Below are 25,324 nucleotides of genomic sequence, written 5' to 3'. Positions count from 1 at the left end.
GAAGAATTATGCATTGACAGAAGGGTTAAGCAACAACGAGAATAAATTAGATCAATATATCTGGAAACCATCGGAAAATTCATATTAGGAAGAAAAGGAATGTGTATAAGTAAATTGTCAAGTAAATATTATAAAGAAGGAACGAAAAGGAAGGAAAAGCAGGATAGAAAGGTAAAAGAATGGCGTCGGTAGAATAACAATGTAAAGAACCTTAATTTGATCAATATCTTTTTACATAATGGTTATCCACTCGTTTTCATATTTTCGTCGATCAGAAATAAATATTAAAACATGCTTCCCATTTCAACGATAACGAAATTAATGGAAACAATTCTACCAAATATGGAACGCTAATATGTTCTCCTGGTAAATTAATATTTTAACCCTCCGTCTGTAAACGTGGGTCTACATCGTCCGAGCCAAAATAATATCTTCTCGTAACTGTAAAACTTGCAACCCTACCAGAAATTATTAAATAAACGATGTTTATCAAATGACTATAAAATCATAAACTATACTATGTAGATAAATATTTCATGATTTTTTCAGATTATTTAAAACACGTTAAGGTAGGGAAAAATAGCGTCGAACGTGACACTCTAAGAGTGCAAAAAAAAACGTATACAGACGGAGGATTAAAATTGCTTTTTCTAGTAAATTCCGGATGTTTTCTCATCATCACTCATTTCACGTGCGCATAAAAAAAACCCCGCTGGGTGTTGTGGGAATCGGCATTTTCTGTCACAATATTTGTGATGCTTGCGATAATCGATTTTTTATCCACCTGCATTCGAATTCAAAATTATTGTCTTTTTCAATTTTAACTCAAAAGTGTTATATTTTAAATCGAAATCCTTAATTTACAATACAATCTCTTACAGTACAGAATTTACATCATGTAATTATGTACATGATGTAATCTTCCGTTTTTACGTTATTTTAGATTAGGAATATTGAAAATTTATAATAAATTGAACGAATGGAAAGGTAAGTTTTGTGAATACAAAAGAATCGACGAAAAAAATAGTAAAAGTAGCGATTTATTGAGATACAAAATTACATAATGAAAAAAAATAATTCAAGTTTTAATTAGATATAGTATACTTATAATATTTTTGTCACGTAACAATTTGAGTAACAAGCCTTCAACTGATGAAATAAACATTTGTATCTGCAGTGCGTATTTCTTGAATCTATTATACATACCGTACATATATAGATACACGATTTGAAGAAAAAAGAAAATCAATATTTTATTGAAATCGAATGTCATCGAATAACGGATTCTGTCGAAAAATCAGCCATCACTTTATAGAATTACCAAATTAATTCGGATAGATGGTCGGTGGACGCTTTTCGATCCAACTCTTGATGGCCGGTAATTCTTCAACCTTCTTTTGGAGTTGTTTCAGATTCTCATACTTCTCGACGATGTCCTCTTTCATCATATGGTTCAAGTAGTCCAAAAGAGCGACGAAAGTGAGATCGGCCAACGTCAGAGTACTGCCGACAAAGTAACCACCATTCTTCTTCACCTGAGCGTCCAAACGCTCCAAATAATACGGCACCGTCTCTTTGGCAGCTTTAAGTTTCTCTTCTTTAGCCTGTTCGTTACTCTCATAGTGGAAACGAGCGATATCTAATGCAAGCAAAAGAATGATAAGTCAAATAAGATAATGACATTTAATCACTTCAGTAGATCGAATTTATAACGCGAATGTAGAAAAACCTATTTCTCCTTTATATAATCATTATTTCGGAATAAATCTGTTCGCATTATCGAAATGTGAACCTATTAATGTTGTGATTCAAATCTGTTTTAAAAGTAAATCTCCGATCGTGGTAAATAAAGTAATCGGAAAAATGTAGTGTAAGCAGTATGTTATCTACTCACTGGCACGTAAATCGTGTATGGTGTCAACGGTCGCATCGATTTCCAGAGACTCCCAATCGTTTTTGCCGGCAAGACCACATTGCTTCGCCAAGTAATGGCAAATATAGCTACGGACTGATCGATTTTCTTTCCGTCTACTTCAAGCATGGGTACTTTGCCGAATGGCATAGCTGAAAAAATGATATTAAGACACATGAATGCAAGGTGCTGTTAAAATTGAATAAGATTTATAGAAAAACCATTTCAATTATTATTCATTCAAATCTACAAAAATTGGGATTCATACCTATAGCAATCGTTTATATGCATACTTTAAAGAGTTTTGACGATTAATAATTACACAATTAAAGATAAGTAGAATTACACTTGGCCGCAGGGGGAAGTGATCCGCGCAGTTCCTTGGGCTTAACGTACCTACGGCAATACCGAGTTCCTAACACCGCGGACATACACGAACAAATATACATACATTCATACACTTACACATAGTTTCGAGTTCGGAGTTATAAGAGTATACGAGTTTTATTACGCAGTTAACTTCTGTTTGGGACGCTTTTATTGAGGCGTCCATGTTGATTTAGTCGAAGTGTCTTTTGTTTTGATGTGATGCAATTTAGATTTCGGTTTTGCTACTATGACCACATGGGTACCCCCACGGTCTTTTCTTTATATTAAATAAAAAAAAAAAAAAAAATTACACTTCTATAAGTCTGAGTTTATCAATACAAATCTTAATTTTTATTTCTATGACAAATTTCATTTTTCTGCTATACAATTCATTAAAATGCTCTTCAGCCTTTTACATATAGCTTTATGATACTGAATGGTTTGTCTCTCAAATCTTATGGTTTCTCGACGATTGATTGGCTAACTTGAACGACACATAATTGATTTTCTTACATCAACAAGGAAATCTATCTACGTTGAACCATGCAATGAAACGACAGTATGTTTTTCATCACGTGAGAATACAACGCATCCCAGATAGCACAGTTGAACTTTATGAATTCATAAAGATCAGATTCAGATCTTTTTGAATTCATAAAGATCAGTTGTGCTATCTGGGATAGTAATTACCTAGCAATATCAATTATCTTGTACAGAACATTACAATACGTAATAAGAAATAGAATATTCTATTATCGAAAGAGATAACATTTATTTCTGGTTCTGTCGTTTACAAGCTAAATGAAGAAATAAGTGTCCGATTTCGCTCGATAAAACAATAGTTAAATAATAGAAACGGCCAAATTACGAGCTATTAATAGGTGTACATTTAATAAAATCAATTTAACAACAAATGTGTTCGCAATATAAAAAACAACGTTGATGTTTCGAGCCTTACTTGGCCTTCTTCAAAACAAACCGCATAATTCCAATTTAATCGCTTCTTAAACTTTAACGCATCAAATCACACTAAAAAGGACTGAAAATTCGCAATCGTCGCAACAAGTAAAAGGTCAAACACCTCAGATATTCGTCAAATGTATATTGTCGGTCGTCTCCTCCGCCGCAAGAACAAGGTGAACATCCGTGATGTCCCTGCATTCGCGAATCTTTATGTCACCCGACCGTCTTAATGGCAACTGAACACAGTATAAAATTATGATAAGAGACGCGAATAATTAAGTATTTATATTGCAAACACATTTGTTGTTAAATTGATTTTATTAAATATACACCTATTAATAGCTCGTAATTTGGCCGTTTCTATTATTTAACTAAATGAAGAAATTGAATGTCTCCTTATGCATAAAATGTGGCATAATCCCTACATAAAAATAATTTATGTTTAAGAATAAAGAAGTACATATAGTAATGGTCAGTCGGCATTCCAGAAGATAATGTAAAAGCTATATTTTTGCCACGTCAACTATTCGTAAATCGGATTTCAGGAATGAACAAGCAGGATTAAGTACACAATATAGATAATCGCTAACAGAGACAAATACTATTAATATTTATCAGCTGTACTTACTCGGCTTAAGTTTTGGCCAATCTTTCCTATCGAAACCCAGGTAGCAAACACAAGTCATTTGACGTCAAATTTTGGTCCTTTACTAACCATTCCTGACGTCACTAACTGGCGGCATAATAACGTTAAAATGACGGTCTAATGTCACAGACAATTGACGTCATCGCGGATACGTTATTTTGACGTCATTTTCTGACGTCTTATTGACGGCAAAAATAGGTCCATTGTACAACATACCGGTTTCCAGAAATGTTTTTTATGAAATTAAAATTTTAAAATGTCTACTTGATAAACGTTTATAAAAAAATGTTCTTTTTCTTTATCTAAGAAAAAAAAAGCTTTTTTAACTGTTTCGTTACATGCCATGTGCGTACAGCCGCTCTCAAGGCGGTCACCTATCCTAGTACAGTACCGCGCCCGAGTCGCTTGACTTTGATGATCCAATGGACAGTGACGATCTTCTCACTCTGATGCTTCCTTATTAACTGTACTTGTCTATAACAGGTACATCTTTAAAGTGTTCAAAAATCTTGTAATGATAATCTTCTTGATAGCTATAACACTGCATGAAATAGTTATCATAAAACTATAATCACACGCAACTACATCCACTTATACCATAAATTTGCCACTTCAATCATAAAGTTGCGAAACAAACATATTGTAGTTAATTTTGTGGTTTTTATTTTATTATTACTTTATTATACAATATTAAGAAGTAAAAATAGTTATATTACAAAAAGACCTTATTTGGACGACTTTAAGACGTCTTTAAAATGACGTCTTTAGATGGTCTAAGAAATGACGTCTTATAAACGTCCATTATTAGTCGCCGATGTCATAGACCAAAAATGACTAAAAATAGACGTTATAATGACGTTATGGAATAACGTCAGTATAATGTCATTTTTAAAGACATAGTCGCTTTTTGGTCATTTGACGTCATTTGTACAAACATGACTAGTATTTGACGTCAAAATGACTTGTGTTTGCTACCTGGGAACGTTCATCCACAAATTCGATGCCAGCATAGTTGAACAAAAATCGAATTGGCTCGGCCAAAATGTCGTGATGGGGAAGTAAATCAGCTTGTAGGAAGGCATGTTGCTGAAAGAAAAGCACTTGTTAATTATTTTTGTCTTTATCGTCATTATATAATGCTAAGATCATGAGCATATCTCAAAGGTAGATAATATGCTCCAATATTTTTCGATCTTTTTAAACTAGTTTTAGTTACTGAGATGAGCTTTTAGCTTTAAATTTATTTTTTATCGATATTTAATTCAAGGCTTTATTAAATATACGTGAATCAAAATTTAAACCAGACTTTAAAACTAATCTTGATCGGTATTATATTTGATCATTTAATTTAAAATTGAAGTTTGGATTTGGATTAAAATTGTCATCAATTTTAAACAGTTCGATAAGAGTCCGAGTATAATTATAAAAAGCTACTGATTATATAAAAACCATTTATTTAAAAAAAATTGTTATATGCTAAACACCGCAAACTCTTAATCTATAAGTTACCTTACGCAATCGTTACAAGTCATATTTTCTTATCTTTCTTATCAAACTAAATACATGACTAGAAATATTGCACATATAAACATTTTTAAATATAGCATATAGTATTCTCATTGTTATGCAACCTTTTTGCTTTTTTTTTTTTTTTTTTGCAACTTTCAAACAGATTGTACATAATGATGTAAATCTGAAAATGTAGAACTTCTACTAAAATGACAAAGGCCAATAAAGGAGCAATAATGTTGCTCGTTTACTAGCCTTTTTCATTTTAGTATTTGATGCATACGAGCGTGATTATATTTATTTATTTACATAAAATTTCTATTTAAAATATTCTGCATAAGAAAAAGAAATGTATGTTTAATTGCCAAGACATTACAGTTCTCGGAATTTTTATACAATGTTATTTTTATTATAGGATTTATTACGCTTTATAAAATATACAATTTCGATATTGATGAAACACGTCATTATTGAGTTTTTTTTCCGAATCATACTTTTTGCTGTAACGCGAAACTCTTTGCGGCGATTATACCAAATTAATTCTCCGAATCAATTTTGTCGTTTTTAATGCTTCGTTATGGTGATAAATTTATAACTAATTAATTCACTTCCACAAAGAGTCACGAATCTGCCGGCCACTAATTAGTCGGGCGGTAACCACAATTAAAACTCTCTTACGTGAGATATTTGATGTAATATTACAATATCTTACAATCTTGAATCAGTTTGAATAATATGAGTAGGTAAGTTCTACTTACAATTTGAAGAATTCGACACAGACGGAAAAGGTGTCAACGGTAATACGCTGTTACAGTCACCAACCGGCAGATCTTGCGGCGAACTGAACTCCTCTTTTATTCATCTTCCTATCAAGAGATATCCCCACTTCGTCGTTGTGACGTGGCTCACTTTCGATCTCTAGAAGAAACTCTCTAGAGAGTTAATCTGACAATGAGCGTTATCTGACAACTATTCATTATCAACCCGTATTTTGAGTAGTGATGCTGACAAAGATAGACTATATAATGCACCATTAAATAGGAACGAAAATCTGGAAGTATGAGTCTACAATTTTATATGCAAAGACAGATATTGCCCAAAAATTATTACACCCATATTTTTGAGAATTATCATGTGTTCGATATTTTTTACATTAAATTTAACTTCCGTTTGGATATTGAATTCGATAAGATAAAGTCTGATATAGAGTTCACTTAATTCGCTCTTAATCTGGAAATATATTATCCATCCGCAATTTTATGTGTAAACATATGATTCAAAAATTACTATTACTCATATATTTAAAAATTATCACATACACGCGATATTTCAGACTAAATGTAATTTGCACTAGTAACGGTATCCTGAAAGATATTGAAGGCGAAGCAAAAATAAATAGAGAGAGTGAGAGAGAGAGAGGGGGGAAATGACTTGCATTTTTATTTAAACAAATTAAATACATGCAATATTATAATTTTTAGTTATACTAGAACATCACAAGCGCGCGCTGCGCGCGCGCCATTTAGCTTTTTTACTATAAAATATATATATAAAAATATATAATATATATATATATATATATAAATAATATATATATAATATTCATTATTACACATATATATAATTATTACGTATTTATGTAATACATATATACATTATTACATATATATAATATAATACATATATATAATAATAAATACATACATACATATATATATATATATCAATATATATCAAGCACCATTTATTCTTTAACACTGTACATTTTTAATAATATACGCACACATCCTAAATAATTATATATGTCAAAAAACTATCCTCATATTAAAATTGAAAGAAAGAGAAATCATACATATATTTCTTTATATACATAGTTTTTAACTTGTTCATTATTCCGCTGACTGCCAAGATAAATTTTTAATGCTTCCCAAGATCTAACTCGTGAAAGGGCAACATAAAGTTGCCCATGATTAAAAACATCTTTGCGAAGATCTATTCCTACTCTGTCAAATGTCTGACCCTGTGACTTGTTAATCGTCATAGCAAAAGCTAATTTTATCGGAAATTGTCTTCTTTTAAAAATGAAAAAAAAAATAATAATAAAAACATTAAATACATGCGATATTATAATTTTTAGTTATATTAGTGTATACGATATTCATTCTTTTTCAACTTGTATGATTTAATTACTCACAGTCGATTTTCAAATATTTTCTCAACAAGCCATTAAAGTGTGTTTATTATGCATAAAATACATTATATATAGTGACGCTTTATATAGAAATATATAAAGCTTTTTATTTAATGTATACTTACATGAGTCACATAAACTCCGAACACTATTACAATTTCTTCGAATCATTCTCTGAATTGATCTCATAGTCATTATTGTATCGCCATGATAACAGAACGAATCCGCCCACAAGTTCGCTACTACTTTACGGTTGCTAATAGTGCTAATTAGCCAAATGGTGACTACAAAATGCTATTGTGCAAGAAATATCGTTGAGGTCATATCATGATATTTATAGGTTTCATTTAGTCATACAAATTAAAATCTGAAATGATAATAATCGCCAAATTCGACTTATAATTTAGCGAATGTCACAAAAGATAGAAAACGCGTTTATTATATTTTCGTAACAATCACGACCGAATCAGTACAGGAATTTAATAGTAAGTTCGACTGTTAAATTTCTGTATTTCTTTGTCTTCCTATCGCTTTCGACATTCTCATTTTGCCGTTGCAATTTGGCAACTATCTGTCCACATTCGAGGAGCTATCTATCCACATAGTAAAAAACACATTATTTATATTAATATTTATACTTATTTATAATATTATTTATTATTAATATTTAACCCTTCGTCCCACTAGGTTTTTTTGGCACCTTTACGCCGCATAGGTGGGTCGTTTTTGTCTTGACGTTTTTTTAAGTGTTAAAGTGTTACAAAAAATCTGAAAAAATTCATGAAGGTAATTCAAACCTTCAATTTGAAGTATCAATCATAAAATTATAAGCAATTAATTTTTTTCACATATTTTTTATTTAAGAAATGGAGCAACTACAACTACAACTTGTAAAATCATCTTTTACTCAAAAAATCATAACTTTAAGACAAATAAAGATATCGAAATGAATAAAAAAAGAAATTGAAGGGGAAAAACGTACCTTTCATAAAAAAAATATTGCATGCAATTATTTTGAAATGAAGTGCTTAAGTGTTCGCCGCCAACCTCGTTTTTTCAAGAATTACGTGTCTCCTGTGACGGCTGGAGGGGGTCTGGCGCCTTGAAACTCGGTAGGCGGGTTCTCGGGGAGCATAACTTTTTTTACGGATGCGCAGTGGCGCCATTTCTACGCGTTTGCAAAAGTTACAACTACATTTGATTTTCGCCCGGACGAAAACGACCCACCTAGTGGGACGAAGGGATTGAAAAAACTGCCTAGTCGTTGAAGTCAGAGCAGTAGTAGGCACTTTGTGTAGATTTTTTAACAGCCTGCATAGAGCTGACTATTCTTTATATACGGTGGCATCAAACTGATTTTGAGTCCGTTGCAAAATCAATGTGATGAGTTTCTTTTGTCTACTCAATTCTTTAATCTTTTTTTTTTTTGTATTTGGGACCTTTACTTTATCCTCGGCAGCGTTTGGAAAATAGAAAATACTTAATAATTTAAGACAAACTCATATATTTAACTTGACGTGTATTTTTAAAATAAAAATTTAGTGACGATTCTTGAATCGCAGGATCAAGTAACTGCTCGTAGGTTACTTTTTTACAGTAGCGAGCCCGAACATTTATTCCAAAGTCTAACGCTGCTTTTACGAAAAAATTCTCGCTCGATTTTTATTCTTTAAATCGCTCTTGTAAGTATAATTTTATTGGATATGTCTACCTTATCCGTCTTAAGGAAAGTCTTTCTTTTGTAGTTATGCAGCATTATCTATTATTAAAAGAATAATCCGTCATTGAAGTGTGGCCACATATTGCTCCATCAAAAATAGAACAGATAGTTCGACAACGTTTTTCAGTCTTCAACATGTTGCCAATTTTAGATTATGCGAAATTAAGATTTGACGCTTCTCACACCTGATAACTATATATTAATTGATAATATTATGAATTGCTTACTTTAATTTGAGTTAAACTATTGTCGCAAATTTTTCGACCGTCAAAAAATGTGAATAATTGTTTTCGCTTTTCTTTTAACGTATATTAGGCCTGCAACTCACCCTGACATTTGTTACCGAACCGGCAACGACGAGATAACCAGCTCTAACTATGAAATATCGAAAGTACATTTCCTACTTTTCTTCAACACTTAAAAAGATGTACGTGGCAAGTATATGTGTGAAAAAATGCTCATTTCCCAGTCATTGAAATTCTTGATCCAAAAGAGTACGGATGGCAATTAATTAATGGACAACTGATTCCCGTTTATTTTGAAGGTCCTACAAGTTTTCAATTACTACAAAAATATGTAACTGTAGTTCAAAAAGTTTTTCTTGCAGAACATCTATTTCATGTCCTTGACGTGCTGCTGATTTGTCCTGCAGTAAAATTTGCAAATGTACTGGAAAATGTGGCAATAATTCAAATGACGAGAGTGAGTCCAAACGCTCTAAATAATAAGGCGCCGTTTCCTTGGCAACTTTAAATTTCGCATATTTATTCTGCACCACACATGTTCTGCCGCACGTCCTGCTCGTCATGCAAGGTACTCGCATAGGTACTTGCATCAAAGTAATAATAAGCAAAGATATCTAAATGCAAGCGAAAAAATATAAGGCAATAAGATAATGAGCAATAAGATAATGGCATTCAATAATTTCAGTAGATCGAATTTATAACGCGAATGTAGAAAAATCTATTTCTTCCCTATATATCATCATTTCGGAATAAATCTGTTCGCATTATCGAAATGTGAACCTATTAATGTTGTAATTCAAATCTGTTTTAAAAGTAAATCTCCGCTCCTGGTAAGTAAAGTAATCGGAAAAATATAGCATAAGCAGAATATTATCTACTCACTGGCACGTAAGTCGTGTATGGTGTCGACGGTCGCATCGATTGTTAAAGACTCCCAATCATTCTTGCCAGCGAGACCACATTGCTTCGCCAAGTAACGACCAACAGCTACGGACTGATCAATCGTCTTTCCGTCTACTTCAAGCACGGCTTTGCCGAATGGTATATCTGAAAAATTATATTAAGGCACAGGAATACAAGATGCTGTTAAAATTGAATAAAGTTTATAGAGAAAGCATATCTGGATTATTATTAATTCAAATCTACAAAAATTGGAATTTATATTCACAGCAATTGTGTTTATATACACATACATTAAGAGTTTTGACGATTAATAATTACATACAATTAAAGATAAGTACAATTACATTTCTAAGTCTGAGCAATACACAATCTTAATTTTAATTTTTATGACAAATCTTCTTTCTCTGCTATACAATCCCTTATAGAAATTTAATACTGTAAGTGATTTTTTGGCTAGTGATTAATCATTTAAAAGCACTATTAAAAGCACTATTAACAGTGCTTTTAATAGTGCTTTTAAGTGATTAATTACTAGCCAAAAAATCATTTACAGTATTAAATTTCTATAAGGGATTCATTAAAATGTTCTGCAGTCTTTTATATAACTTTATAATACTGAATGGTAATGTATCTCAAATCTTATGGTAGTTCGACAATTGATTAGCTAACTTAGACGACACAGAAATGGTTTCCTCAACAAAGAAATCTGCTTACGTTGAACCATGCAATGAAACGACAGTATGCTTTTCATTAGGTGAGAATACAACGCATTGTGGATTTACCTAGCAATATCGATTGTCCATTACAATATGTAATAAGAAATGGAAGGTTCTATTATCGAGAGAGATAACTTATTTCCAGTTCTGTGTCGTTTACAAAAAAAGCTAAATGAAGAAATTAATGTCTCATTACGTATAAAATGTGGCATAATGTTTACGTCGAAATAATTTATGTTTAAAAATAAAGAAGTACATGTCAGTCGGGACTCCAGAAGATAATGTAAAAACTATATTTTTGCCACATCAACTATTCGTAAATCGGATTTCAGGAGTGAACAAGCCGGATTAAGTACACGATAGGCAATCACTAACAGAGACATATACTATAATATTAATATTAATTAGCTGTACCTACTCGACTTAAAGAGCTTTATCCAATCTTTGTTATCGTAACGTTCATCATCGAATTGGATTCCAGCATAGATAAACAAAAATCGAATTGGCTCGGCCAATGCTGTGGAGCCACCGATGGAGAAAGAAAACAGCTTGTAGGAAGGCATGTTGCTGAAAGAAGAGCACTTGTTAATTATTTTTGTCTTTATCGTCATTATAATGCTATGATGATGAGGATATCCCAATCGGCGGACAGTATGCTTCAATATTTTCCGATCTCATTAAAGAAGTTTTGTTTACTGAGGCGAGCTTTTAGTTCTAAATTTATTTTTGATCGATATTTGATTCTAGGCTTAAGACGATTACAATAACTTTGTGGTTTTTGGAGGCATTTTTGGCGAGAAACACGGGAAAAATAGTAAAAAAAAAAAATATGATCAATATTTGCCTTATTTCGAATTTTAATTTCAAGTTTTTAAAAATAAGCTTAGAGTTAGATTAGTTTTTTTATGCGGAGGAGCTCCTCCCTCATCTACATGTGTACATGGAAAGAACGGTTTTACTGAAGTATCTAAAATTTTAACTAGATACAGATCTAAAAATAATTTTGTTGGACCATCAAAATAATTATGTAGAACACTCAAACCGATTGCTAAAATGTCAAAATTTTTTACAGCATTATCATCATACTTTAGCGACCTACTATAATTATTTTGATGGTGCAATAAAATTGTATCTAGCTAAATTTTTAGGTACTTCAGCAAAACCGTTCTTTCCGTGTACTTTCAAATAAAAGAAAATTAAACGTGTGTGCGCGCGCGTGTGAGTGAGGAAGGGATAGTGGGTGAGAGACCACTGACACCGAAACTTGAAGTAACACGATAGTTTATTTTAACAACTAAAATGACGAAATTAAAGAGTAACATAATTTAGAAATGTATTTGGATTTAACTAAACTCAGAAACGCGGGCGTTTTATATAAATTCTCTATTGACACTTTCTCGCTTGTCGTGTCGGATATCCCGCGCGTGAATAAAAACTCACCATCGCAAATCGACCGATGACAGATCTTGACCCACTGACACACACACTGTTGACGAATGGCGACGCGCCGTAAGTTCTATGGGTTTTTATACCCACACGAGCCAAAGAATCGAACTGAAATACCAAAGATGCAGATAGCCAGTTATCTTTGTAATTAGAGAATCGATCGTCGAAAAGACCGTGCCGGAGAATTAGAGTGACTCGACATCGTACGGAGAATAATTCTGAAGACGCGAGCGCGAAACAGATAAGCGGCGATTCGCTGGATAAATATCGTGTTACACTTCCGACGTGACTCCATGACACTGTCGACTAATTAAGAATAAGAATATTCAAGAACATTCGTGATCTCGAGCATTCGCGATCTCGAACAATTGTCACCAAAATTTTAAACAGTTTGATTATTGTTCGAGTAGTTATAAACAGCCACTAATTATATAAAAAGTATTTATTTAAAAAAAATATTGTTATGCGCTAAACACCGCAAGCTCTTAATCTGTAATAGTATAACTTAAATTACGCAATTAATCATAAGTCATGCATATTTTCTTATCTTTCTTATCAAACTAAATACATGACTGGAAATATTGTATATATAAACATTTTTAAACAAAGCATATGGTATTCTCATTCTTTTGCAACCTTTCTGCTTTTTTGTAACTTTCAAACATATTGTATACATAATGATGTAAATTTGGAAATATAAAACTTGTACTAAAATGGTCAATAAAGGAGCAATATAATGTTGTTCGTTTATTGGCCTTTTTTATTTTAATATTTAATGCATACAAACGTGATTATTTATTTATTTACGTAAAATTTCTATTTAAAATATTCTGCATAGGAAAAAGAAATATATGTTTAATTGACACGGCATTACAGTTCTCGGAATTTTTATACAATGTTATTCTTTTTAATTAGGATTTATGTTTTATAAAATATACAATTTCAATATTGATGAAAGACGTCATTATATTGTGGAGTTTTCTTTCCTAATCATTCGGTTAATATATGTATTTATATTTCTTTTTGCTGTAACGCAATACTCTTTGAATGTGGCGATTATATAAAAATTATTCTCCGAATCAATTTTGTCATTTTTAATTCCTTCGTCATGGTGATAAATCTGACTAATTAATTTACTTCAACAAGCGTCACTAATCTGCCGGCCACTAATTAGTCGGACGGTGACATGGACGTAAGAATACCTAAACAAAGCGTAATGCTGCGGGGATGAAGCACAAAGGGTAAGGGGAATGAATTGTCTATTGAAACGAATGAGATATGTAAGATGGTGGCGACGCCGGCATGTTATATACACTATAAACAGATAGATAGATGAATTTATTGTATGCATGTCCTAGCAGGGTTTACAAGGCGTTTTTTGAGAAGCTTACCCAAACCTCTTACATAATGCACAACACCCCTATTCCCGACCTGGCCGTAAGCGACCCTTTACAGTCTGTTACCCTCCCACCCTCACAGACCCCATCCCCGCCCTCCATCTCTTCCAACCCTTCCCACTCCCTCTCTCTCCCCTCAACTCCGCATCCTTCGCCTGAGCCTCTCCTCTTCCTCTTCGCCTCCTGTCTCGTCATCTCGCCTTCGCCTCTTCTTTCTTCCAGCCTGCTCCTTTCTCCTCCCTCCCGCACTCCGCATCTCATCTCTCTAACTCCTCACCTGCCCTCTCGGACTGCTCCATCGCCCACTCCTCTTTTTTCTCTGTAAACATCCGATTAGCCTACCTCCCTCCCCCCCTCCTGCCCTTGCTCCCTATCTCTCCTCCCATTTCTCTTTTTCCTCATTCCAGAAAATCTCCTTTCCCTCAACCCAAATTCTTCTATTGTCTGTCATAACCCCCCTGCCTTTTTCCCTTTCCACCCTCGCCTTCTCCATAATTCTCCACTTCATCCTTCTCTCCTCCATAGTGAGGTCTTCATCAACACCTATCCCCCACCTCTGCCTAAATTCCCAATACTTCTCAAGTAACTCAGCCCTCTCCTTCTCATCCTCCATCTCCACCAACACCACCTCCTTCCCTCCTTCCCCTCTCCTTTCCCATACCCGTCTTATCCTCGGCATCCTTCCCATTACATTCTCCGTCGCCCATTCCATAAAACACCTCCTTTCTCCCGAGTCCCTCCCATCCAGCCCCCTCCAAATCACATTTCTCCTTCTTTTCTCTTTTTGCTCCCTCTCCTCCTCCATTCTCTTCACTTTCTCCCTCAATCTCCTTGTTTTCTCCGTCTCGTCCTCCTCCCTTCTATCCACTTCCCTTTCTTTTTCCCGCCCAATAGCCCTCTTCTCCTCACTCCCCCCTAACCCCCTTTTTCCTCCTCCTTGACTGGCTTTCTTCTCCCCCTCTCCTACTCCACCCTTCCTACCTACTACCCTCCACCCTTCCTTCTCAACTTCCTCCACCTCCCTCCGCTCACCTTTATCACCTGAATCCACCTTCTTCCTCGGCCCCGCTAACCCTACTCTTCTTCTTGCCATCTCTTCCTCCACCCATCTCCTAATTCTTTCCCCTGTCTGCCACGTTTTGTTCCCCACTCCTTCTTCCTTTTCCTTTACCCCTTCCCTCATCTCCTTCTCATCCTTTCTCTTCTCTCTTTCTTCCCAGCACCACTCCCTCCATTCTTCCTCACTTCCGGGTAGCACCTCCACCATTCTTCCTTCCTCTCCTCTCTCTCCCTCTCCTAACCCATCTTCTTCCTTCCTCCTTGCGTCTCTACTTTCCATCCTCTGTCTCCCCCTCCCTTCTCTCGCAACCTCGTCCGCCTCCTCCCCTCTCCGTCTCCTCTCCTCTCTCTTCATCACTTTCTTCCACAACTCCTCCCCGTTGATACTTCTCTCTTCCTCTTCCATCTTGCTTCCCGACTCGCTCCTCTTTCCATCATCCTTCCGCTTTTTCTCCTCGACACTCTCCTTTCCTTCCGACCCCCCTTCCTTTCTCTGCATAACCCTTCTAATCCTCCCTAACTCATCCCCTATCCTATTTAACACCCTAACTAGGTCCTCCGACCACTCCATCTCCCCTCTCTCCTTTCTGCTGCCTTCTCTCCACCTTCTCTTCCTCTTCCCCTTGCACCACCCTCTCGTCGTTTTTTCAGCTTGCGCTGCTTCCTCTTCTCCCTTCCTCCGTCACACCGTGGCCGACACACCTTCCTCCTCTTATCTCCTCTCTACGTCTGTAAAATAATTTCACTTTATTTCATTTACCCGGCCTTCTTCACTCACCCCTTTTTTCTCTCTCCTACTTACAGTCACACTTTCTTTCGCTTCTCTTTTCTCGTTCTGCGCTCGGGATGCCTCAGGATAACGCGTACTCACGTCTCTTGCTCTTGCTCTTATATACACTATATTAATACTAATAATCATTATACTAATAATCACTATATTAACCACTATTAACCCTCCGTGGTCACACTGGGTCAATTTGACCCAACCTTATTTGGATCTAAATATTAGCTAAATACCTAGCTTAAAATGGAGCTTGGTCCGCCATCTACAAGAGTTTGAAGTATCCTCTATAGGTAGAGACCGTTAAAAAAACAAATTTTTCGCGAATTTTTTTTTATATGTTAAAAATTTCTGAGGCACTTTTTTTTATAGCAATCAATTTAGCAATAAGGCAAGTGCATTCGAGAATTTTTTCAACATTATCGGTGGATTATATTTGATATAAATGGTCAAATGGCGAATGATCAAAGTTCGTCTCGGGTCAAAATGACCCAGAGTGACTGCTTCCTTGTTTGAAAAAATAGGTGTGACCACGGAGGGTTAATCACTTTACGTAATCACGTTATTTTTTCGTGCAACGAATATATTTGTAAACATATCGATACATGGCGGCATAATTTCACGGAATGTGATCGTTGCAATAGGCCTATTTGTTTTCACTGAACTTCTTTTGCACGGTTCATTTTTTCTCTTTTTCTTTTTACATTGGACACAAGAAGTGCAGGTAAAACGAACAAGCCTTGTCTCTAGTCGAGTGATACCGCGCGACATGAAAGTAGACGCTAAATCTGAGATACGATAGCTGCATTCGGTGAGCACGCTATTAGCGCTATTGCGCATCATTCTATCTTTATCACTCATTAGGAGCGCTATCGCATCATTCTATCTTTATCGCTCATTAGGTGTAAAACAAGGATAGACTAAGCAAATAACGCTATAATAGCGCGCTCCCCGAATGCAGCCGATGATAGATCTCTCACCTCTTAGGCTTCACTCCCCGCGTTTAAAAGAGGTAGTCCTAGCTTACGCTCCGTCCAGGTATTCTTACGTCCTTGGGCGATGACAAAACACTCGTACGTGAGATATTTGATGTAATATTACAATATCTACAATCTTGAATCAGTTTAAATAATAAGAATGCATGGATAAAGTTCTATTTACACACAATTTGAAGAATTCTACACAGACGGGGAAGGTGTCAACGGTAATACGCTGTTACAGTCACCAACCGGCAGATCACGTCGTAACTCGCTCGCTGTTCGAATTCGACTTCGCCTCTTTTTGTTTCTCGTCCTCGCGGCCTCGGCGTCGACATCCGACACCTACTCGCTGCTGGCTGATTCATATTACAACTCCTCGTGCTTCTCGTCCTCGCTCGCTACGATAACGCACGTATGCATTCCGAAAACGCAAAGCTACGCTTATTGTAGGTATATCGTGGATACTATTATACATATATATATGTATATATATCAGCATCGGAAAAATGTTCCAGTTTTTTCCAACGTATCTTAACCACCCTTTAAACGTTTTTCAAGATTCTCCCTGACGGTTCCTAGCGTTATCTAAAACTATTCATCATTAAAGAACTCGTATCTCGAATAGCGATGTTGACAAAGATAGACTATATGATAGCGTACCGATAATGAGGGCCGAAATGGCGAAAATCTGGAAGTATATATCACATCTATATTTTTGAGAAATATCATGTGCTCGATATTTCATATTAAATGTAACTTGCGTTTGAAGGATGTTTGTCAAAAAGTCTCTAAAAATCGATCCCCAACAATGCTACAAAGAAATTGCCGCAGTGCAATGTCGAAAACACGCAGTGAGTACCGGGATACTCATACATAGATAGGTGAAGAATTATGCATTGACAGAAGGGTTAAGCAAGAACGAGAATAAATTAGATTAATATATCTAAGAACCAACGGAAAATTGATCATATTAGGAAGAAAAGGAATGTATAAGTCAATTGTCAAGTAAATATAAAGAAGGAACGAAGGAAGGAAAAGCAGGATAGAAAGGTAAAAGAATGGTGTCGGTAGAATAACAATGAAAAGAATCTTAATTTGATCAATATCTTTTTAGATAATGGTTATCCACTCGTTTTCATATTTTCGTCGATCAGAAATAAATATTAAAACATGCTTCCTACTTCAACGATAACGAAATTGATGGAAACAATTCTACCAAATATGGAACGCTAATATGTTCTCCTGGAAAATTAATATTTTAACCCTCCGTCTGTAAACGTGGGTCTACAGCGTCCGAGCTAAAATAATATCTGCTCGTAACTGTAAAACTTGCAAGCCTGTCAGAAATTATTAAATAAACGATGTTTATCAAAATTACTATAAAATCATCAACTATACTATGTAGATAAATATTTGATGATTTTTTCAGACTTTTTAAAATACGTTAAGGTAGGGAAAAATAGCGTCGAACGTGACATTCTAAGAGTGCAAAAAAAAAACGTATACAGACGGAGGATTAAAATTGCTTTTTCTAGTAAATTCCGGATGTTTTCTCATCATCACTCATTCCACGTGCGCATTAAAAAAACCCCGCTGGTGTTGTGGGAATCGGCATTTTCTGTCACAATATTTGTGATCCTTGCGATAATCGATTTTTTATCCACCTGCATTCGAATTTAAAATTATTGTCTTTTTCAATTTTAACTCAAAAGTGTTATATTTTAAATCGAGATCCTCAATTTACAATACAATCTCTTACAGTACAGAATTTACATCATGTAATCATGTACATGATGTAATCTTCCGTTTTTACGTTATTTTAGATTTAAAATACCGACAGTTTATAATAAATTGAACGAATGGAAAGGTAAGTTTTGTGAATACAAAAAAATCGATGAAAAGAAATAGTAAAAGTAGCGATTTATTAAGATACAAAATTACATAATAAAAAAAAATAATTCAAGTTTTAATTAGATATAGTCTTATAATATTTTTGTCACGTGACAATTTGAGTAACAAGCCTTCAACTGATGAAATAAACATTCGTATCTGCAGTGCGTATTTCTTGAATCTATTATACATGCCTACCGTACATAGATACACGATTTGGAGAAAAAAGAAAATCAATATTTTATTCAAATCGAATGTCAACGAATAACGAATTCTGTCGAAAAATCAGCCATCACTTTATAGAATTACCCAAATTAATTCGGATAGATGGTCGGTGGACGCTTTTCGATCCAACTCTTGATGGCTGGTAATTCCTCAACCTTCTTTTGGAGTTGTTTCAGATTCTCATACTTCTCGACGATGTCCTCTTTCATAATATGGTTCAAGTTCTCCAAAAGAGCGACGAAAGTGAGATCGGCCCACGTCAGAGTACCACCGACAAAGTAACCGCCATTCTTCTTCACCTGAGCGTCCAAACGCTCCAAATAATACGGCACCGTCTCTTTGGCAGCTTTAAGTTTCTCTTCTTTAGCCTGTTCGTTACTCTCATAGCGAAAACGAGCGATATCTAATGCAAGCAAAAGAATGATAAGATAAATAAGATAATATGACATTCGGTCATTTCAGTAGATCGAATTTATAACGCGAAAGTAGAAAATCCTACCCTGTATATATATCATTATTTCGGAATAAATCTGTTCGCATTATCAAAATGTGAACCTATATTAATGTTGTGATTCAAATCTGTTTTAAAAGTAAATCTCCGCTCGTGGTAAATAAATAAGTAATCGGAAAAATGTAGTGTAAGCAGAATATTATCTACTTACTAGCACGTAAATCGTATATGTTGTCGACAGTCGCATCAATTTCCAGAGACTCCCAATCGTTTTTGCCGGCAAGACCACTTTGCTTCGCCAAATAACGGCCAATAGCTACGGACTGATTGATCTTCTTTCCGTCTACTTCAAGCACGGGTAGTTTGCCGAATGGCATAGCTGAAAATAGTATATTGTGCACCAAGAGGCGAAAGTAGCGTTTTTCAGACGAGTGTGAAGTTTGCCTTCAGCTCGGGCGGCAAATCACACGAGTCTGAAAAAGCTTTCGCCCCGAGGTGCACACGATATTTTTCACAATACCTTTACGGAAAGTTCGACTTCCATGCCTAGAGAGAGGCGAGAGTGGTCAATTTCAAGCCAGGGCTTACTTTCCTCCCTAGGGCGGAAAGTGGTTACTTTCCGCCTTAGGGCGGAAAGTGATTACTTTCCGCCCGCTAAACAGGGAGGAAAGTTGTTACTTTCCTCCCTAGGGAGGAAAGTGGTTACTTTCCGCCCGCTATGCCGCCCTTGCGTGAAATTGGCCGCTTTCGCCCCTCTCTACAGGCATGGAAAGTCGAACTTTCCGTGGAGGTGTTGTGAAAATGATATTAAGGAATACAAGATGCTGTTAAAATTGAATAAGATTTATAGAAAAATCATTTAAATTATTATTAATTCAAATCTACAAAAATTAGAATTTATATACCTATAGCAATAATACATTATCATACATTAAAGAATTTTGACGATTAATAATTACACAATTAAAGATAAAGTGCAATTACATTTTTAAGTCTGAATTTGATAATACAAATCTTAATTTTCATTTCTATGACAAATTTTTTTCTGCTACATAATTTATAAAAAAGCTCTGCAACCTTTATAGCTTTATGTTTTGAAGGAAAGATCTTTTGTCCCTCAAATTTTATGATATTTCGATAATTGATTGGCTAACTTGAACGACACGAAATTGATTTCCTTACATCAACAAGGAAATCTATTTACAATTAAACCATGCAATGAAACAACAGTACGTTTTTCGTTAAGTGAGAATACAACGCATTACATTTATATAACCATATCAATTTTCCTGTACATACAGAACATTGCAATACGTATATACGTAGTAAGAAATGGAAGGTTCTATTCGAGAGAGATAACATTTATTTCCAGTTCTGTCGTTTACAAGAAAGCTAAATGAAAAAATGAATGTCTTATTATGTATAAAATGTAGCATAAAAATAATCCCTACATCAAAATAATTTGTCTAGTAGAAATAAAGAAGCATGTGACAACGATTCAGTCGGCGCTCCAGAAGATAATGTAAAAACTATATTTTTGCCATGTCAACTGTACGTTAATCAGATTTCAGGAATGATCGAGCTCTATTAGTTCGCGGCAGGTGATCGCTAACAGCGACATGTGTTATTAATGTTAATCAGTTGTACATACTCGGCTTAATTTTTGGCCAATCGTTCAAGTCGATACGTTCATCCACAAATTCGATGCCAGCATAACTGAATAGGAATCGAATTGGCTCGCCCAATGCTGTGATGGGAAAATAAATCAGCTTATAGGAAGGCATGTTGCTGAAAGAAAAGCACTTGTTAATTATTTTTGTCTTTATCGTCATTATTATGCTAGGATCATGAGGATATCTCAACGGTAGATAATATGCTCCAATATTTTTCGATCTCTTTAAACTAGTTTTAGTTACTGAGATGAGCTTTCAGCTTTAAATTTATATTTCATCGATATTTAATTCTAGACTTTCTTAAATATACGTGAATCAAAAATTAAACCAGACTTTAAAACCAATTTTGATCGGTATTATTTTAGACATTTAATTTAAAATTGAAGTTGGATTTGGATTAAAATTGTCATCAATTTTAAACAGTTTGATAAAAGTCCGAGTATAGTTATAAAAAGCCACTGATTACATAAAAACCATTTATTTAAAAAAATTGTTATATGCTAAACACCGCAAACTCTTAATCTGTAATAGTATAAGTTATCTTACGCAATCATATTTTCTTATCTTACAAGTCACATTTTCTTATCTTTCTTATCGAACTAAATACATGATCGGAAATATTGCACATATAAACATTTTTAAATATAACATTCTAATTCTTACAACTTTTTCTGCTTTTTTTGCAACTTTTAAATAGATTGTACATAATGATGTAAATCTGGAAATGTAGAACTTCGACTAAAATGACAAAGGTCAATAAAGGAACAATAATGTTGCTTGTTTATTGGCCTTTTTCATTTTAGTATTTGATGCATACGCGAGTGTGATTATATTTATTTATTTAAATAAAATTTTTATTTAAACTATTCTGCATAAAAAAAATATATAGGTATATGTTAAATTGGCATGACATTACAGTTCTCGGAATTTTTATACAAATGTTATTTTTATTAATTATAGGATTTATTATGCTTTATAAAATATACAATTTCGATATTGATGAAATACGTCATTATTGAGTTTCCTTCCCGAATAATACTTTTTGCTGTAACGCGATACTCTTTGAATGCGGCGATTATACCAAATTATTCTCCGAATCAATTTTGTTATTTTTAATGCTTCATCATGATAAATCTAACTAATTAATTCGCCTCTACAAGCGTCACTAATCTGCCGGCCACTAATTATAGTCGGGCGGTAACCACGAAACTTTCTTGAGATATTTGATGTATAATAATATTAAAATATCTATAACCTTGAATTAGTTTGAACAATATAAGTGGGTAAGTTCTACGTACAATTTGAAGAATTCTACACAGACGGGAAAGGTGTCAACGGTAATACGCTATTACAGTCACCAACCGGCAGATCTTGCGGCGAACTGAATTCCTCTTTTATTCATCTTCCTATCAATTAAGAGATATCCCTACTTGTCGTTGTGACGTGACTCACTTTCGATCTCTAGAAGAAACTCACTAGAGATATAAATAAGCCGAAATCATCCCTAAATTAAACACAATTAAAAAAAAAAAATATATATATATATATATATATATATATATATATATCAGCATCGGAAAAATGTTCCAGTTTTTCCAACGTATCTTAACCACCCTTTAAACGTTTTTCAAGATTCTCCTTGACGGTTCCTAGCGTTATCTAAAACTATTCGTCATTAAAGAACTCGTATCTCGAATAGCGATGTTGATAAAGATAGCCGATGTGATAACGTACCGTTAATGAGAGGCGAGATGGCGAAAATCTGGAAGTATCACATCCATATTTTTGATAAATATCATGTGCTCGATATTAAATGTATTTTGCGTTTGAAGGATGTTAAATTTGTCAAAAAGTCTCTAAAATGATGCCCAGCAATACTATAAAGAACATGTCACAGTGCAATGTCGAAAACACGCAGTGGGTACCCGGATACTCATACATTGATAGGTGAAGAATTATATTGCATTGACAGAAATGTTAAGCAAGAACGAGAATAAGTAATAGATTAATATATCTGAGAACCAACGGAAAATTGACATTAGGAAGAAAAGGAATGTGTATAAGTCAATTGTCAAGTAAATATAAAAAAGGAACGAAGGAAGGAAAAGCAGGGTAGAAAGGTAAAAGAACGGTGTCGATAAAATAACAATGAAAAGAACCTTAATTGATTCGATCAATATCTTATTAGATAATGCGGTTATCCACTCGTTTTCATATTTTCCTCGATCAGAAATAAATATTAAAACATAGGCTTCCTATATCAACGATAACGAAATTGATGGAAACAATTCTACCAAATATGGAACACTAATATGTTCTCCTGGTAAATTAATATTTTAACCCTCCGTCTGTAAACGTGGGTCTATAGCGTCCGAGCTAAAATAATGTATCTGCTCGTAATTGTAAAACTTGCAAGCCAGAAATCATTAAATAAACGATGTTTATCAAAATGACTATAAAATCGTCAATGTAGACAAATATTTGATGAATTTTTTCAGATTTTTTTAGAATACGTTAAGGTATAAGGGAAAAATAGCGTCGAACGTGACACTCTAAGAGTGCAAAAAAAAAACGTATACAGACGGAGGATTAAAATTGCTTTTTCTAGTCAATTCCGGATGTTTTCTCATCATCACTCATTCCACGTGCGCGTAAAAAAACCCCCGCTGGGTGTTGTGGGAATCGGGATTTTCTCCGTCACAATATTTGTGATGCATGAGATAATCGATTTTTTATCCACCTGCATTCAAATTCTAAATTATTGTCTTTTTCAATTTTAACTCAAAAGTGTTATATTTTAAATCGAGATCCTCAATTTACAATACAATCTCTTACAGTACAGAACTACTTTACATCACTTCTTCTTTTGTTTTTAAACATTAAAATTTTTGAATATTTATTATGAATTATTTTATCTATGTTCTTGAACACAATTGTATACATATATGTAAATAACATTTTAATTGTTTTCTTTAGAATTCAATATGTAATTGAATGAAAAATCATCGCATGCACTACAAATATTGTAGCAGAGAATGCCGATCCCCGCAACACCCAACGAGGTTTCTTTTATGCGCATTTGGAATAAGTGACGATGAGAGAACATGCGGATTTTACTAGAAAAAACAAGCAGCTCGATTTGTCGGATGTTTTATTTTGTCGTGAAAGATAAATGTAATCAATTATGGACTAATGATTAGTTTTTTTAATTCCTAAGTGGAACGTAGGACCTTCTGGAAGGTTTTAATAATCGCCTTAAATTTAGATGTGCTGGTGGTGATTAGCCTACAGCACCCTGGCATGATGGCAAATGGGGAATACACATAACAGTTGCCAGCTATATGTTGGACGGTTTTCCGAAAGACGGAGCCCAGTTTCTCCCACAAGAGTCTCCGTATTAATTTCTCGCAGAGGGGTGCAGTTTAGAATATTAAAATTCCTGTGATCAGTTGGACTCGAACCCGGTTCTTCGTAATTACGTCTGGCGCTTTACCACTAGACCGCACTGCCACCTTATTGACTATATATATATACACATTTATTACTTTACAGTTATAATATTTTTAATAAAAACTTTAAATAATGTGAACAGATATATTCAAACATCTTCAATACGCAGGCATTTATGAACATTTATGAGCATAACATATGTTTGAACATTCATGTTCAAGAATGTTCGAGAATTTGAAACTTCTCGAGCGGCATTAATTCTAGGAAGGATGTAACGTTTTAGACTCGTTGAAAGTATCGCAGCTGTATCATTTCTTATCTTTCTTATGTCACATCCGCCTCACGTTGTTCTCGAAATTACGTTAGCTTAGCCACCGCAGCTATCAATATCTCACTAAAGGAATAATCTTTAACGGACCACCTGGGTCATTGCATTACAATTTCCGCGAATAAGATGTGCTTAATCGTTTCCGGTGATTGTTTCTCAGGGTGCGTCATTCCCAGCACATCCATTGTTCTGCGCACGTATAAAAACCCTCGGCACTTACGGCCCTTTGCTATTTGCGAATTATCAAGACTCAATCATTGTCGAGGTAAGCAAGCAGAAATATCCTGAAGGGACAACCAAAAATAATATTATAAAAGCGTCTAAAAAGACCAATTTTTCAAACATTTTCTTAACTACCTGTTAGATATCTATGATGTAATCTTCCGATATTTTTACGTTATTTTAGATTAGGAATATCGACAGTTTATAATAAATTGAACGAATGGAAAGGTAAGTTTTGTGAATACAAA

The 25,324-nt window shown here is 34.4% G+C and overlaps 1 protein-coding gene and 1 pseudogene across 2 annotated transcripts; both read right to left on the bottom strand.

Moving 5' to 3' along the window:
• Nucleotides 1-1,022: 1,022 nt before the first annotated feature.
• On the bottom strand, nt 1,023-18,620 carry LOC139820252 (glutathione S-transferase-like; annotated as a pseudogene).
• A 122-nt stretch (nt 18,621-18,742) lies between these two features.
• Nucleotides 18,743-25,203, bottom strand: LOC139821076 (glutathione S-transferase-like). Of its 2 annotated transcripts, XM_071791822.1 has the most exons (4): nt 22,375-25,203; nt 21,055-21,191; nt 19,615-19,782; nt 18,743-19,355 (listed from the first exon to the last, which is right to left on the bottom strand). In XM_071791822.1, the coding sequence occupies exons 2-4, from the start codon at nt 21,185-21,187 to the stop codon at nt 19,042-19,044; spliced, it is 615 nt and encodes a 204-aa protein (XP_071647923.1). In that variant the 5' UTR covers nt 21,188-21,191; nt 22,375-25,203; the 3' UTR covers nt 18,743-19,041. The 2 variants fall into 2 exon arrangements, with proteins under 2 accessions (XP_071647923.1, XP_071647922.1); XM_071791821.1 differs by having other exon boundaries at nt 21,055-25,203.
• Nucleotides 25,204-25,324: the final 121 nt, after the last annotated feature.

This window comes from Temnothorax longispinosus, chromosome 10 (genome assembly GCF_030848805.1).
Source record: "Temnothorax longispinosus isolate EJ_2023e chromosome 10, Tlon_JGU_v1, whole genome shotgun sequence".
NCBI lineage: Eukaryota > Metazoa > Arthropoda > Insecta > Hymenoptera > Formicidae > Temnothorax > Temnothorax longispinosus.
The sequence above is the reverse complement of the archived record's forward strand: the minus strand, read 5'-3'. Positions and strand labels throughout refer to the sequence as shown.

Coding starts and splice junctions, on each gene's coding strand:
- LOC139821076 (XM_071791821.1), bottom strand. CDS start 21,235: ATGACGATAAAGACAAAAATAATTAACAAGTGCTTTTCTTTCAGCAAC. Junction 19,783..21,054: donor TTGGCCAAAAATTAAGCCGA/GTATGTACAACT, acceptor TACTATTTTCAG/CTATGCCATTCGGCAAACTA. Junction 19,356..19,614: donor CATATACGATTTACGTGCTA/GTAAGTAGATAA, acceptor TGCTTGCATTAG/ATATCGCTCGTTTTCGCTAT.